Source organism: Passer domesticus, chromosome 19 (assembly GCF_036417665.1).
Source record: "Passer domesticus isolate bPasDom1 chromosome 19, bPasDom1.hap1, whole genome shotgun sequence".
Taxonomy (NCBI): Eukaryota; Metazoa; Chordata; class Aves; order Passeriformes; family Passeridae; genus Passer; species Passer domesticus.
Window position 1 is genome coordinate 1,165,296 of NC_087492.1, and position 16,309 is coordinate 1,181,604.

At 55.1% G+C, this 16,309-nt stretch overlaps 1 protein-coding gene across 2 annotated transcripts; it reads left to right on the plus strand.

Annotated features, from left to right (window-relative positions):
- The first annotated feature begins 279 nt into the window (after positions 1-279).
- Positions 280-7,190, plus strand: DYNLL2 (dynein light chain LC8-type 2). 2 transcript variants are annotated; one of them, XM_064395100.1, is made up of 3 exons: positions 280-433; positions 3,596-3,734; positions 5,311-7,190. In XM_064395100.1, exons 2-3 carry the CDS (start codon positions 3,603-3,605, stop codon positions 5,446-5,448), a joined length of 270 nt encoding a protein of 89 aa, XP_064251170.1. In that variant the 5' UTR covers positions 280-433; positions 3,596-3,602; the 3' UTR covers positions 5,449-7,190. The 2 variants fall into 2 exon arrangements, with proteins under 2 accessions (XP_064251170.1, XP_064251169.1); XM_064395099.1 differs by lacking the exon at positions 280-433 and having other exon boundaries at positions 3,577-3,734.
- Positions 7,191-16,309: the final 9,119 nt, after the last annotated feature.

A 16,309-nucleotide genomic window follows, 5' to 3' on the forward strand; every position in this document is an offset into this window, starting at 1 on the left:
GGGGATGGGGGCCGAAGGCGCGGAGCCCTCAGGCACCACCGGCCCCTCACGCCCGCCCGGGCCCCTCACGGCCCCTCACGGCGCCCCCGCCCCCCGGCCCCGCCCCGCCCCGCCGCGCGCCGCCCCGCGGCATTGTGGGATGAAACAGGATGTAGGCAGAACAGCGCGGGCGGACGGGCCGGGCGCGGCGGGCCGCGCCGCGCCGCAGCCAATGGGCGCGCGGCGCGCGGGGCGGCGCGGCCAATGGGGTGGCGGCGGCCCGCGCGCCGCAGCGGGCGGGGCGGTATTTGAGAGCGGCGCGGCGCCGGGGCGCAGAGCGCGCGGGGCGCCGAGCGGAGCGGAGCGGGCTGAGGCAGCGCGGCCGGGCCTCCTCACACCTCCTTCTCCTCGGTGCCGTGCCTCGCCCTCCCGGGGTGGCCCTGTCACTGTGAAGGTGAGCGATGTCTCCGCTGGGCTGTGGGGCTCCGAGCCTCGCCCCGACACCGGTCGCTCCGTGTGCGGGGTGGCGGCGGGGCCGCCCCGAGGGCGGAGGTCGCTGCCGTGGCCGGGCGGCACCGGCTGTTGGGGAGCGTTCGGAACCCGCCCCTCCCTAGGGGGCCGCGCGGCTGCGGAGCCGGTCCCGCTCCAGGCAAGGTCACCGCGGCCTCGGGCGCCCCCGGAGCTCCCCCCGTGAAGGTCACGCAGGGCTCCGGCTCCCGGGAGCCCTGCGGGGGAAGGGGCTATGCCGCACCCCCTCCCAGGGCCCTTTTGGGCCAAGGTGGTGGATGCGGTTCGTGCAGGGGGTGGGCCCCGTCCCCAGTCGCGAAATCCACGCTGTCCTGGTGGTGGAGCGGTGGGTGCTGGGCTTGGGCCCCGTTCCGAGCCGGGGGATCTGTGCTGCCCTGGGGGGGAAGTGATGGGTGCTCCCATCCTCGCGATCCGTGCTGCCCTCATGGGGGAGGTGGTGGATGCTGGGTTTCAGCCCCATCTCATTTCTAGGGTTCTGTCCTGCCCGGAGAGGGAAAGAGTGGTTACCAGGGGGCTTATGTCTCATGCTCTTCCCAAAGCCCCAGCTTGTCCTGCTGGAGTCATGGGCTTCAATGTATAATTAAGACTTATCCTACCCTGGTAAGAAGAGGGTAGGGTGCTGCCTTGGGCCTGATTTCCCTTCCAGGGCCTCATGCTGCCCTGGAGTAGCAGCTGGGGCTGTGGTCTTCCTCCTCACAGACCACATCCTGCCCTTGGCGAGAAGGGGTGGCTGCTGGAGCTGTAATGTTACCCCTTCCTAGGCCCATCTTGCCCTGAGATGAGTGCTGGGGCTTTGTGGTTTTCCTCAAAGAGGGCCAGATTGGGTGGCAAGACCCCGAGAGCACCTGTGATCTTGTGTTTTAGGGTTATGCTGTGTCTGTGCTGCGGGCTGCCTCGTGGGGAGGGGTCCCTGTAACCCCCCAGGGAGCGAGCAGAGCCTGGGGCCCTGCTCTGGTGCTCAGGTGGGTGCAGGGTGTGCCACTCCTGTGGCAGGTGCAGCAGCACAGCCACTGCCAGCCCCTATTGAGGTTGGCTGTGGGGGATGCTGTGCCCTGGAGCAGTGCAGGGAAGGCCTCCTGGCCAGCGTGTGCAGCCCTGCTGAAGGATAATCATTTTTCCTCTGGCGCTGTCGCCCGCGGCAGCCCAGGCCTGCACTGGGATGCTCCTTGCCTAGACAATGAGGAGGGAAGGTGCCTTTTGCAGGTCACACTGTGCCTCGTTATGCAATGGCAGGTGCCCTCTGAACTCTGTGAGCTGTGCAGGTGTGTGAAGGCCTGGTGTGTGTCAGGCCTCGCTTGCTCTCTTTCCCTAAAGAAGCTTTCCTGGAAGAATGACCCACAAGTGGATTTCTGTTGCTTCCTTCTTCCTGTGGACTGGACACCCAGAAGACTTTTCCAAGGGATGGTCAGATTCCTGGGTGGTGCATCCAGATCTCCAGGGCTGTTGTGAGCTGTGCCTTCTCTTCCCTCAGCTTCTGGGCTGCAGGCAAAGGCCTGCTGGCTGAAACCACGGCCCGGAAAGGAGCAAACAGCCGGGAAGTGGCTCTTGCAGGGCTGTGATGGGGGCATGTGCTCTCTGTTGGCAGTGCAGCTCAGTGCCTGTCATTCCTCCTGATGCTCTTGGTGTGTGTTAATAGCAGTGCTCTATTAAACACTATATCTAAACTGTATAAATTAAGGTGGCAATAGAAGTCTTCAAGTGCAGGCAGAGGGAAGAATTGAAGTATTGTAATCAGAGGGCTGCAATTATGTAACCGGATTCTCTTTCTCTCTGGGTAGCAAGCTCCTTTAATTGCTGTAACAAAGCTACTCCTTCAGTTTTCTGGGGCTCTTCCAGGAAGTGATCATTGCAGCAGATTTTTTTCACTCCACAGCAGAGCTAAAAATGTGTAGTTTCACTGTTTCAAAACACACTTGGTAGTATCACTCAAGACTTAGAGTTCTGTAAAAGGATTTAGGAAACTTAATGGTGCTCTGCAGGCTTAATTGGAGGTACTCCTTGCCATTAAGAAGCTTATTCCCACAAAGTTTTAATGTGCTGGGGTAAGAGCTGCTGCAAGGTGAGCAGCTGGATCCCCAGGTAACGTGTACCTCCCCAGGCCTTGAGTGAGGAATGGGAATGAGGGCTGTGGTGCTCAGAGCAGGCCTGCATGGTGGGCCTTCCTCAGGGCTTGAAGAAAGAATGCAGTGTTGGGATCATGAAATCCCAGTTTCCTAGGATAATAGGAACTGTGCTGGACACCTCCCTGGAAAGGCCGTGTCAGATCTAATGGCTGCAGTGGCTGGTACAAGGCAGTTTAATTTTGAGAGCAAAGGGGGCTCTCACCTCACTCCAGGACAAGTCTGGGACTGCAGGAGCATGCTGGTTTGGCACCTGTGTTGTGGCTCCCAGTTGAGGAGGGGGCAGGAGAGGGAGAGCTCTGCCAAGCTCTGTCTCTGTGGTGGGACCTGCTGCTCCTGCCCTGTTTCCAGGCTGCAGTGTGGTGGTAACCTGCTTCTGGCTCATCAGGCTGGCTCTGCCCCGTGGGAACAGCTCAAGGCTGGCTTTCACGGCAGAGCAGCAGGGAAGTGAAGGTGTGATGATGGCTGAATGTGGGACAAGGCTCCTTCCAGGCTAAACTAGCAGCAGGAGCTGTGACACCTGGGAAGGGGTAGAATAAAAGCACTGCTGCTCTGAATGTGCTTCCTGAGCCTCTGTGCCCGTGGCACACAGTCTGGGATCTGTTGCTTGCAAGGCTCTGAGCAGGGGATGTTCCAAAACACTGGCACACCTAGATCCAAACTTGGTGTAGCCCATTGATGTGCAGGAGGGCTGTGGCTCTCTGCAGATCCCGTCTCCTCCCACACAGAAGCTTTTCCTGTGTGTGGTGGTGCTGGACTACCTCTGATCTAACGTCCTGCCGGTGCTCCGGCTGTGAGGGGCACCTTGGCCTGGGGCTGCCGTAGGCAACCCCAGAAACTCTCTGTGGCCATAGCTGGGGTTTGTGCTACCGCCTGGTGACGCAGCCTGCACAGAAAGGACAACCTCTGATGCACAGGAAGCGTCTCCTGTTGGGGAAGGCATTAAAGGAATCTATGTTCTGCCTTAGGTTCACCATGTCTGACAGAAAGGCTGTGATCAAGAATGCGGACATGTCCGAGGACATGCAGCAGGACGCTGTAGACTGTGCTACACAGGCCATGGAGAAGTACAACATAGAAAAGGACATTGCAGCATATATCAAGAAGGTAACTCCGGGATGAGGGTGCTGTGCTGGCTGCGACTTCCCAAAGCTCCTGAGTCTGTCAGGAGCTGAGTGGCTGAGGCTTCATGCTTGTGTGCTGGGAGGGAGAAGATACTTGGCTTCTTGGCTGCTTTACTGCTGTTTTCAAGAGGATGGAGTGACTTCTCCAAGGTCAGGGGAGGGCTGTGGCAGAGCTCTGGCAGGCTCTGAGCAAACTGCAAGTGCTGTCCCTCAGGATTTGCCAGCCTGGAAAGGGCTGGCAGCTGCCCCTGCTTAGGACTTGCTCCACAGACCTGCAGCACCAGTGCAGGTGGGATCAGCCCGCTGTTTCCCTTGGTGGGCAGCAGTGCAGGTGTGGTTCTGGGATGGGCCTTGTGCTGCCTGCTGGGGCTGTGGAAGCTGCTGTGTTAGAAACAGTGCAGGCAGCTGCCCTGGCTGGTGAAGAGCTTCTCTCCCCATTTGCAGGAGCCTGTTAATTGAGTCTCATGCTTGATGATGGCACCTGGGGAGCTGTTGGTTCCCCCTAAGGCAGCTTCTCAGAATGGTCAGGAAAAGTGCTCTTGGAGGAGGGAAATCTTATTTCAGAGGCAGTGAAGCCCTGGCACCTGGGCTGGTGTTTGGGCCTTGCTTGTAATCTAAGCTTGAAGGCAAAGGATTCAAAGGTGTCTCCTGACTTCTCAGATCACTTTGAGGCATGACTTAGCTCTAAGTGCTCGGGGCAATGCAGCCTGTAAAGTGAGGGAGTGCAACAGAAGGCATCCAAAAAGAACTTGGCCTTTATTTCATGAGAGTGTGTTGGGAGGAGGGAAGCAATTTGATGCACCTTCGTGCTCTGGCAAGAAAGCCTCTTCCTCACTTCAAAGGTTACCTGCAAACAACTCAAACTCTTCTGCTGTCTGAGAACTAGAACTGGCTTTAATCTTGGATGTTGAGTCTGTTCTTCTGGCTCTGTCTCAGGGGAGGGAAGGGTGTTCTTGGGAGTCTTGTGTTAATTAGAGGGAGGAAAATGGTCTTTAACCCTATCCTGCCCGTGGAGTAGGAGAAGACTGTTGAACCAGGATTCAGCTTGCTTACCTCTGACCTCTTGGGTCTTTGCTCTTGGCCTGTGTATATTCCTGCTCATTTTCAGCGTGGATTTTCTCCCCTTTGTGTATAAGAGTCCCAAATAGCTTTCCTTCCTTCCTTTTTTTAGGTGACCTTTAAGCTCAGATGCCTTGCTGGAGCAGACATGCCAAAACCTTTTTTATTTTTTGTGAGTGGGTTTGGAATGGGAGAGAATTATTCCCCTGATTAGCCTACACACAGGGCTGTACCAAGGAGAGCCCTTGCATCTGCTCCTCCTGCCCAGGGCTATGGTGCTCCAAGGCTTAGAAGATGTTTTGCTTGTGTTGAATCCTTCAGACAATCCAGTGCAGAGGTTTGGTTGCTTAACTTAATAGTGTCTTGCAGTGGGGCATCTCAAGATGCTGCAGGTGGGACGAGAGGTGATAGTGTGTGAACAGAACCAGCTCAGAATTTGTGCTTAGAACTATTTTGATGTGGGCTTTCTTGGCCTTAATGCCTCTCTTCTCTTTCTTCAGGAATTTGACAAGAAATACAACCCAACTTGGCACTGCATTGTTGGCAGAAACTTTGGCAGCTATGTAACACATGAGACAAAGCACTTCATCTATTTTTACTTGGGTCAGGTTGCAATTCTTCTCTTCAAGTCTGGGTAGGAAGTAGGAGCGATTGAAATTTGGACTGTAATGCACTGATGGCTGAAGCCACGACTCCCTCTAACATGGCTATGCCGCTGCATGGACTGTATACTATATTTAATGTGTATATGTTGCAGTAAAAATCTACTTCTGTTTAGTTGCCTGGGAAGAAGGCGGCATTTTTTTGTTACTGCTTTTTTTGGTTGTATTGCACTAGGAAACCTGTAAATGCTTAAACAATGGCCTTTACGTGGGAAGAAATAAAACTATTCCACAGCAGCTCCCTCACTGGTAACTCCTTCTTTGAGGCTGGGAAAACTTTTTTGGGCAGGCCAAAAGCCCCAGACTTCCTTACTGAGTCCTGTTAGACTGTTAATCTTGCAAAGAGGAGCAAAGCCAGTGTGAGCCTCTGTCCCACCCTGCAGACTGTAGAGAGCTGGCTCTCCCAGTACCCTCGGGGCAGGTCCTAGACCTTCCCTGAAAGCTGGTGGGGTGGCTCTGGGTGACGTGGCTTCCACACCCAAGGTGATCTCCACCTTTGACTGTGATACAGGCTTGCAGCTGGCACCCCTCGGTGTTCTTGCTCAGTGCCCTTCGCTGTATTTTTGGCTCTGCTGAAACATTGACCTAGACTCGAGTAAGCAATTCAGCGTGGTCTAGAAGGCTTCAAAACCAGCCCCTGAGTTCCTGCTTGTTGCAGAAAGCAGCAATCCTGTGGCTGAAGTCTTTAGACCTCCATCCTGAGTCTGAAGCCACGTGGCCCGGCCCCGCAATGGAGTAGGATATCAAATTGGTGACTACTGACAACAGCTCGATTCGGCATGTTTGTAGCCAGTTGTCTCAACACTGCCTTAACTTGATGCTCTCCTTAAAGCAAGCTAGTCGTGTGGAAGACTTGTAAGTGGCCACTGTCTCTTTTTTTCTTTTTTTCTTTTATTTTATTTTCTGTAGCTAATAAGCTATTTCCGGAGGATTGTCCTCTATGTTCTGATATCTGCTTTTGTTCTTAAAGCACAGTACCAAGAAGTTAAATTTACATGTGATGTTTGTGTGAAGGAAACTCATGTGACATCTGCTTCAAAGGCAGACAAATGTCTTGGTCTCCAATAGGTTCAGCAGTGATGTTGTCTTAGTACGTACTGACTTGGGATTACACTGCAGGAAGTTCTGACCTGGGTGTGCACAAATGCTGTGTGATGGCAAATAAATCCCTGGTGCTTGTTATAAGCTCTAATTATTGGTTTGCTGACTAATGCCTTGGCAATACCACTGGGCTGATGAGCCCAGCTTGTGTCTCTGAGATGAATTTGGTGTTGGGAATAAATCATTGCTGGGGGCAAAGGGCACGGTGAGGGGAGCTCTTTGTGAAATGATTTGGTGACCCAGGTTGATGACTTCCTGAAGTAAAAGTCCTTCTTGTCTCTGTGCAAAATCCAAAGTATGCCTAATTTTGTATTATGGATAGAACAATGTTGTAACTAGAAAGAATGTAGCTGTCATAAATTCATGTTGATGGAAATGTCTGCACTGGGATAATGTGCCTTGGACTGTCTGGGGCACTCGTGTGGTCTTGTCTCTTCAGAACTCCACTCTGGGTCTGAAAGGAGAATGTTTTGGGTTTGTTTTTTTCCAAGCATGAGTCTAATGTGAAATCTGTTCACGGTCTCTCGTGGAGCAAGATCTGTTCCCTTCATAACTGCAATTGCTCAAATACCATTTATTTTTTTTTCAAACATTAAAGGTGAATTGACACATTTAAACAGCCTCTGGTTTCTTCTTCCTTAGCAGCTTTCCTGAGCAAAGCCTGTCCTTGTCCAGAGAGGGTGAGCAGCGATTTCTCTGTCCTGGAAGATGCTGATGACCCAAAGAAGGCAGGTCAGGGAGGTAGAAATGACCAGAGGAGCTTAGGTGGCCCCTCTGTGCTGGTGCTGACCTCCAGCTCAGCTCAAAGGCTGAGCAGAGGGGAGGCATTGAGGGAATTGTGTCCTGCTGCACCCTGATGGGATGCTCTGTGCCAGGTAACCTGGATCTCAATGGCTGGGAGCTGACCTCTTAATGGCTTCAGGCAGCCCGGGGGTGGTACAGCAGCTTCCTGCACGGGAAGGTGTCTCCCTGCTTCCCAGGAAAGCAGGTTTTCCCTTCAGTTGCTCCCTGTGCTGGAGAGAAAGCTGAGATCTGAATCTGATGTGTTTAAAGCCTCTCACGGCGCGGGGGCTGTGGGCTTGCCCTTAAACAACCCCCTCAGCTTGTTATCTTGCTCCCGATGCAGCCTAACTGCGGGGCTGTGGCCTGGGTGGTATTTTGGAAAAGCTGTGGGCTCTTGCCAAGCACGGCAGTGTAACAGCTCTGCTGTGGCACAGTAACACCAGCGTGAGCAGCGTGACTCAGCCGAGCGCTCGCTCGCAGGCAGCAGCTCGGCTGTCACACACGGGCCATCTGCTCCAGCCTGCACCTGCCACTGCCCCAGAGCAGGGGTGGCTTCTACTTTAGGGGAGCTGCCAGTGATGCTCTTTTCTCGGTAGTCCCAGCCTTTTAGGTGGAAGTGGAATTGCTGGGTTTGAGTGCCAGCTGGGCTGTGCTGGGGCTCTGCATTCCAGGCCTGGCTCAGGCTGGGTTAATACTGGCTCCAAGGAAGTGTGCAGCCCTGTGGGGCTGGGCTGGTCAAGCCCCCTCTGTGCACAGGGCCCTCAGACAAAGCAAGAGGCAGAGAAACTGGATCTTGAACCCCAGCTGCAGTACAGGAGGCTGCTGATCCAAACCTCAGGTGAAATGCTTTTGTAGCCTGAGTTTCATCTGGGAAATCCCCATTTCAGCCTTGTATCCAGGGGCTGTGGTACTGCTGGAGATCCATCTCTGCTGGGATGGGGAGGCCCTGCCAGGGCTGGAGGATGGTGTGCCCTGGCGCTGACACACACCAGTGCAAAGCAGGCTTGGTGCTTCCTTGGATGGGTCTCTGCAGCAGGAGTCCTGCTTCAGGCTGAGGAAGAGGAGCTGTTGCTCACATCTTCAGGAACTAGGCAGTGAAACAGAGCAGTCTTTCCCCTAAACCATCTTCCTTGCAGCACTGTGGGCCTGGAAAACACAAACTGCCTGAATTTGAGCAGTGCTGAATTTGATCACGGAGCTGTGTCCCACTTCCCTCCCCTCCCACCCCCCAGCAGCTGACAAGGTCTTGGCTTTGACTTTTTCCATTGCTGGGCTCCACTTTGTCTCCAGTTTCCACCAGGGACAGGTGTCCTGGATGATGCCTCGGAGCATTAACTGTTTCCATGCTGGAGAAACCAACGGCATTCCCGGGATGGCTGCTCAGTTTCAAGCTGTTTGGAAACATCTGGATCTGGGGCACGGACTGGAAGGTATGTATCTGCAAGGGGATCATCTGGAGAAAGAAACTGCTTCCAGATGTGTTTGGGAAAAATGCTATTGAAATGCAAACTCAGTTTATGTTGTGCTGCCTCACAAACACTCAGAAAGTGCCTGGGTGCAGGGGAGGGACTGAGGCTGCTGCTGTGGGTGAGCTCTGGCTGCAGATGTGCATTAGCTGCAGGGAACCTTGTGGTTTGTGGCTGGTGAGAGTGTCACATTGTTTTCTCTCTTGCCATGCAAGTCATTCAATTCCTCATGCAGAGTATTTCTTCCAGATGTGGAAGTGCCTTACAAAAGCAGGGCTGTGTGGCACTGGAGAGCAGAGAGGCTGGGGAGCTGTGCTCTGTGGGTATCACACTGCCTGGGATCCACTCTTCTGCAGAATGAGCACTGTGTAGAGCCATGGGAGGTGTCAGTCCATCTCCCTGCCTGCCTGGCACCATGTTCTTCCCCTTCTCTGTGGCCACCTGGGACTCTGGAAAGGGACAAGTGGCAGCTAGGCCTGGGAGTTGCACATTGCTCCCGTGGGAACACCCAGGCTGCAGGTCAGGGCTGTCCTCTCCCAGCCAGCCTGCAGCATTGCTGCTGCAGTGTTGTGCTCCAGGCACGTGGAAGCAGAGCCTGTGGCTGCAAATCCCAGGACCCAACAGACCTGTTCCTTCTCCCAGTGCTTTTGCAGGTGATTAGTGATGATGAGGGAGAACATGGAAATCATTTTTATTTCACTTTTCAGCCTCTGCTGGATAAATCCTGAGGAGGACAGTGGCACACAGTGAAGGAAGCAGGGCTGTGCCATCCCTGCCCACCCGAGGTTTCCCTCCTTTGTTCTATTTATTGAGCAAGGATCCTGACACCCTTTCCCAGACAGTGACTCACAGCAGCTCTGTCTGTGCAGAAGCCATGTGTCTTGGAGCACTTTGTAGATGCAGGAGCTGCAGGAGCCTCGCAGGAGCCAACTGTGTTTATTAAAAGATGATCAGATGTTTCCTTCCTTAAGGCAGTGTCTAGCTGAGGCTGAGTAATAACTCATTACCAACGAGACATAACTGCTTATCATCAGGTCAGTGCCTTTGCCAGCCCTTCTGGTAGTGGTGGCAGGTGCTCTGAGCACTGGTGGGCTCAGCACCCAGAACAGGGGGTAAGAACACCCCCTGCAGTCCCTGTCCCTTCCCCTGGGGCAGCCTGAGCAGCCCCAGGCTCTGCTCTGCTCTCAGTGGGGTTTGGCCCTGGATGAAGCTCGAGGAGCAGCTTTATCCAGCCCTGGTGCAGCGTGTTCCCAACTGCCTGTGGAATCAGGCTGCTGGAGTGGCCTTTGCATGCCACGTTGTTCCATCCTGGTGCTGGGGACTCAGAACCAGTGTGCCAGAGCTCCTTGTGGCCTGATGGAAAAAGCAGCAGTGGGCCAGGGCAGTGTGGAGAACCTCCCAGGAGTGCTGTGGGGCCATGGGTGAGGTGGGATGTCATGGTCCCCCATGTCCCCTGTCCCCACATGCCCCGTGCTGACAGGGCTGGGCTGGGGAGAGGCAGAGCAGGGCCAGCTCTGCTCCCTGGGGCCAGGGCCCTCCTGGGCTGCTCAGAGGCTTTCCTCAGACGCCATCCTCTGGTGCAGCCGCCGCGGTCCTTCCCTGCCAGCTGCCGTGGCATCTCTCCATGTCCTTTGTTCCCTGCCTTGCTCACGCCTCTGCCATGATTTATGGCCCTTGCGGAGCAGCCTGCCTGCGGCTCGGCTGCTTGTCCAGGCCCCTGGGCTCCCAGCCTGGGGCAGGAGCTCTTGGGGAGTGCTCTGACCCCCCTGCATTCGGCCCCCTTGCATTGCACCACGTGCGTGGCATTTTCTTTCACCTCCTTCCAGCCTGGGTGTGAATGAAGTGCTTTCAGGGGGAGGAGGTTGTTGGGAGCCCAGCTCTGCCTGTGCATTGGTAGCAGCCCATGAAAGCATCCCAGGAATTCGCCTCGGCGGCCCGTGCGGGTGAGGCAGTGAAAGACACCCTTTGTTCCTGCAGCCCAGTCCCACACACCCTCCCGGCTGGAATCTGCAGAGCTGGATGTGTGCTCCCACTGCCTGCCACGCTGCACTCAGGCCCTGGGGAGGAGGTTTTCCCACGTCTTACCCCGGCCAGGGTGAGCAGGGCACTGCAGAAAGGCTCGGTAAAGCCTGGGGAAGCCTGGCCTGTGACCCCTGCTGCTGAGCTGAGTCAGAGGGACGGAAATCCCTTGTGGCAGGGCTCCCCCTCCCCGCGGGGTTTGATTACAGCTTCGGGGTGTGATCCCTGCTGCCTGCCCGGCCGCCGGGGAGGGCCGGGGGCTGACACGGAGCCAGGCCGGGCCTCGCCGCAGCCTGCACACAGCCGCTGGCAGCCGGCCCAGAACACGGCTCTGGAAAAAAAGAAATGCCTTTGTTGTTGTTGAGGAAAGCCCAGAACGCTCCGACAAGGACACAACCTCTTCCTAAAGCTGGGTTTGAAAGCCCTGCTTTCTCAGAGGGTTCAAAGTCATCTGCTTCTCTGTGGGTCAGCCCGGCTGGAGCAAACCCTGACCCACCTTGCAGCCCTCTGAAAACACAGCTTGCAGGGGCACCGAGGGATGGCACCCACCCAGCCCCTTCCAGAAGGGTGCCCACCCAGGGGTGCTGCTGGGGAGCCCCTGGAGCTTTCCTGGGCTGTCATTAGCAGAAGAAAAGCTTTGTGTGACTCAGCAAGGGGGTGCCAGATCAGGGCTCTGTCCTGGGCAAGACTGACACATGCAGTTCAGGCAGAGCCTGGGCTGGCTAAAGATACCGTGGTACTTCAATATTTTATAGAAAATCATTAAGCAATTAAATCTGGTGGATCTCACATCATAGAAAAGCAGCTTGAATCCTGTGCAGTAAACAGGGCAATGCTTCCTGCTCATTTGGGATGTCTTCTTGTAGTCTTAACTACAATCCTTGCTTCAAAATAACTATAATTATCTCTTAATTGCCATTATTGTTTAACATTTTTAGTATTTGCAAGTGCAAACTGTTACAGTTTTCAGTGCAGATACAATCAGTAGCCGGGGCTCACAATGAAAGCAATTAAAATCCTGTGATTATCACAAGGCTGCGTGTCTCTACACCAGCTTCAATCTGCATCACTTGCCAAGATGTAGGCTAGAAACTCAGACAAATTTAGCATTTATTTAGTAACCCAGCAAAGCTACTACCCCTTGCTGCCTCCAATGATTTGCATCTACGGCACTTTTTGGAAGGACGGGAGCAGGGAGGGGAGGGGAAAGAAAGCAGTTTCTAGAATACATCCTGGGAGAATATACAGCAAGAAAAATTATGCACATGAATTATGCATCTGAATTATGATTTCACTCCTATTTTTGTCCGGATTAGCTCATGTTTGGTGTGCATCCCTGGCAGGGTGCTAGCAGAGTGTGCTCCAGCTCCCAGCAGGTCACTGCGGCTCCGGGTCCTGTGCTCCAGCTCCACTGGCAGCTGCTTCCCGAGGGCTCCCGGAGCTTCCTGGGGATCCAGCCCCCAGCAACGATGGCAGCCCCTGCTCCTGCACCCCTCACAGGCTGGGCACGTGGTTTTTCTGTGTTAATTGAAAGCCTCTCTTCTGTAAACACACAAGGGATGACAACGGATTTGGGTGTAAACTAAAAAAGCAGGTCTGTGCTATTTTGTACAGAGGGGGAGGTGTTTGGAGGCTGTGCTGCCACCAGCCAGCCTTCAACGGTGTCCCCCGGGTCCCCAGCATCTCCTGGGGAAGGCAGACATGGAAACATCTCGGTCTCTGCCAGCTGTGGGGAGATAAACCCAGGAGACAAGGGGAAGGCAGTAGCAGGGCTTCCAAAGTCTCACCAGATGCAACTGCAATCCCAGCACACAGTCAAGTCAAGCCAGCAATCCTTCCAGGAAAAACTGCTTGGGAATCCTCAGCTCCCTCCCCGGGAGGGCTGGTGACCCCAGGCCATGGATGTTTCCATCTGTAAGGAATTTCAGTGGCCCTCATTGCCATTAGGGAGGGAATTATCCTCACTGGCCAAGTCAGCAGGGCACCTGCAGCCAGGTGTGGTCCAGGCTGGGGTGGGCGTGAGCACAGGGCACCTTCTTCTGATGGGGCATGTGGGGGGGCTTGAGGGGCTGTCAATGTCCCCTGGCTGGGTTCTTCCCTCACCAAACTGCATGTCCCATCTGCTGCTGCCTTGGGTTAACATCCCTGACATCCCAGCAGTTGTTTGCATGAGAAAATGAGATTAGGAAAGTATTTCAAGTATTTGTGTCTGTTGTTCAGTGGCAAACAAGGCTGGAGCCAGGGCTGTTTGTCCATCAGCTGGCCCAGAGCTTGGGAAAACAGCTGGGAAGGCAGTGGGAGACACCCAGCTAAGCACCAGGGGCTCAGTTTGCACATGCCTTTGGAGAGTGGGGAAAGTGGAGCTGGGGCAGGCAGAGGCTGAATGCCCTTGCCAGGGGTGGGGTACCTGCATGTGCACCTTTGTGGGTATCCCTGGGATACCCCAGAGGATTGGGATTTTTCTTCATGCAGGTGTTTCCCATCTGCTTTGAAATGCTGCTGGTAGGAGGTGAAAAAGTCAGTAAATTTGGGCAGTCACAAGAAAGAGGAGCAAAGGCAGAATTAATGGAAAAAGGCATCTTGGAAAGCCTGGGCTTGAAACCCCTGAAGCTGCCTGCTGAGCTTTGGGGTAGTTGTGCTCCCAGAGTGATCAGGTTAAGATGAACTCTCCAGTTTGCATTTTGGAGGAAGGACACAGCTGGTAAGGCAGAGGCAAGGAGGAGACCAGGAGAGCTGCAGCAGCTCAGGTCACCGTGTTTTCAGGCTCAGCAGGTCCCTGCCACATCCTGGAGCTCTCCTGTGGCTCCTGTTCACTTTGGCTTCCCCGTGGCAGCTGTCACTATCCCTGCATTGTCAAACCACCTGCCTGAGTTTCAAGGAAGTCATCCATATATTCAACAGGAATATCAAGAGTCCAGGAGCCCGGGGGGACCCTGAGATCACAATACAGGGATTCTGCTGGGCTCTGCTCCCCCCACCAGGGCTGCAGCTCCTCTTGGATGGGGTGCAGGGAGCTGGGGCTTGATTGAACTTCCCCTGGACCTTTTGGGGCTCAGGTGTCCTGGGACAGGCCCCCATCCCAGCTGCTGGATCCAGCCCAAGCATGCAGCACAGGGAGGACATTTCCTCCATGTTTTGAAGCCAGAAGTGGCTCCTGAAATCAATACAAAAGGAGATTCCTCTGCAGCCTAGGGAACCACCCTGTCCACATTCTTCCCTCAGGCCTTCAAAGGAGCTGAGGAATCTAATTCCCACTAATTTGCTTTGAAAACACCAACTTAAAATTGTAATTATGGCCCGGTGTCTTATTGCCGAGGGAAGACCCCAGCAGACTGCAGCTTCCTTGCTTCCCCAAGACATCAGTTTTGATGATTTATTAAGACTTACATTTTTAACAATATGATGTTGGTTAATGTTGGAAGATGTTCCTACAATTACTGAAAATTTCATAGACTGACTGGAGAAGAAAGGGACCATTTAATGTCCCCTACCAGATGGCCTAGACCAGCTGCTCACTTTTTTCTTTGAACTGTGATTCTAATGACTTCTGTGTCCTTTGAAGTCTGCTTAGAGCTGCTGAACCAGATGGATTTGCATGATAGTAGCAGTGCACGTTTAACAGTGGAGGACTTGTGCTATTTTCCCTCCTGGCCACTGCTGAATGCTGCAGTTGGGGGATTTGGAGGGGTGAGGAAAGCCGGAATACTGCCAGGCACTGGCAAAATGTGACTTGCTGACATCACAGTGGAGTTATCCCCAAACCCACAGTGTCCTTACCCAGCTCTCAGCTGGTTTTGTTGTTTTACAGCCCATGGGATGCTGTCAGCCATGGATTTATTGGGGCCTCACAAAGCAGGGGCCGCTGTCAGAACGCACATTTCAGCACCATTTAAAAAAGAGGAAAAGAAGAAAGAAAGAGCTTTAAATATGTATTAAGTTTTAAAAGTAATAAATTACAAAATAAAATGGTGACAAAATAAAACTGAAGAAAGTCTTTGAGTGTGGATTTGGTAGGAATTTATGCAGAGCAGAGAAGTTGGGGAGGCAACACTGACATTCCTGGGTTTGAAATCTCAAATCAATAATGAAGGAGGCCACATCACTTTCTCACACTGCCTCCCAGAGCACTCACAGGAGCACTCACTCAAGCAGCTGCTCTCCCTGGAGCAATGTCCGGGCTGGGCTGGCACAGAGCTCTCTCAAACCTCTCAGGACTCTGATGATCCTTGTGGGTCCCTTGCAACACAGGATATTCTGTCATTCTATGAAAATCATCCCTGCACAGTAACAGCGTGCCTGGGGCTGTCTCTGCGCTGTGTTTGCCTGTGCCTGCCTCAGAGGCCTTCGGGGACTGTGAGGAACAAACAGCACAGGACAAATGGAACGATAAAGGGAAGGAGCAGAGCAATTACCCAGAACCTGCCAGCCCCGGGCACAGAAGGACACCAGGGCCACGGCACTGGTGGCACAGAACGTACTTTCCTTACTCAAGGTGGGCAGTGTGATAAGGAAATGGAAGGAGGGTGAACCAGAGGTAAGGCTTTGCCTGGATGTGGCATGGAGAGCAGCGTGTCCTGCCCTGGAGCCCTCCTGCTCCTTCCCAGTGATGTGGGTCCGGCGTTGGCAGCAGTCCGTGTGAGCAAGGCACAGCACTGGGCTGAGCCCTGCTGGAGTCCCTGTCCCCATCTCCCGGGGCTTTCCAGGCTTGGCTGTCCCCCGATCCTGCTCACAGGGCATGGGGGGAGCCCAGCCGATAATTTGATGTTGCCCATCAGTGAGATGTCACTGCAGACGCCATCCCCTGAAGGGGAGCGGTTCCTGTTCCCGGCCGCTGGTCGCAGTGTCCCCAGTGCCCTGTGGTGGCAGAACCCTCTCGGTGTGCCTGGCCTGGGTACGGCCAGAGCTGGGACAGGGCTGTGCCACGGGAGCAGCCCCTCACAGCACAGCACCCTCAGTTTGGCTTACAGCCCTCACACCCTCCACACCGGCAGCGGCTCAGCCCGGACACCGGGAAAACTCCACGGAACACGCTCTCCACCCCGGCACAGGCAGAGTCCCCATCCCGGGGGGGTTTAAAAGCCGCGTGGCCGTGGCACTCGGGGACAGGGGTCAGTGACAGCCTGGGCAGCGCCGCGTTGCTCTCCAGGGGCTGTCCCCCCCGGGTGACCCTGCGGTGGGAGCCTTGCTGTTGTCCCCACAGCGGGCGGGCACCGCCACCTGCCGCGGGCCCTGCCCGGCCCTCAGCGCGGCCCTGCCCGGCCCTGCCCGGCCCTCAGCCCGGCCCTGCCCGGCCCTCAGCCCGGCCCTGCCCGGCCCTCAGCGCGGCCCTGCCTGGCCCTGCCCGGCCCTCAGCGCGGCCCTGCCCGGCCCTCAGCGCGGCCCTGCCCGGCCCAGCCCGGCCCTCAGCGCGGCCCTGCCCGGCCCAGCCCGGCCCTGCCCGGCCCTCAGCGCGGCCCAGCCCGGCCCCC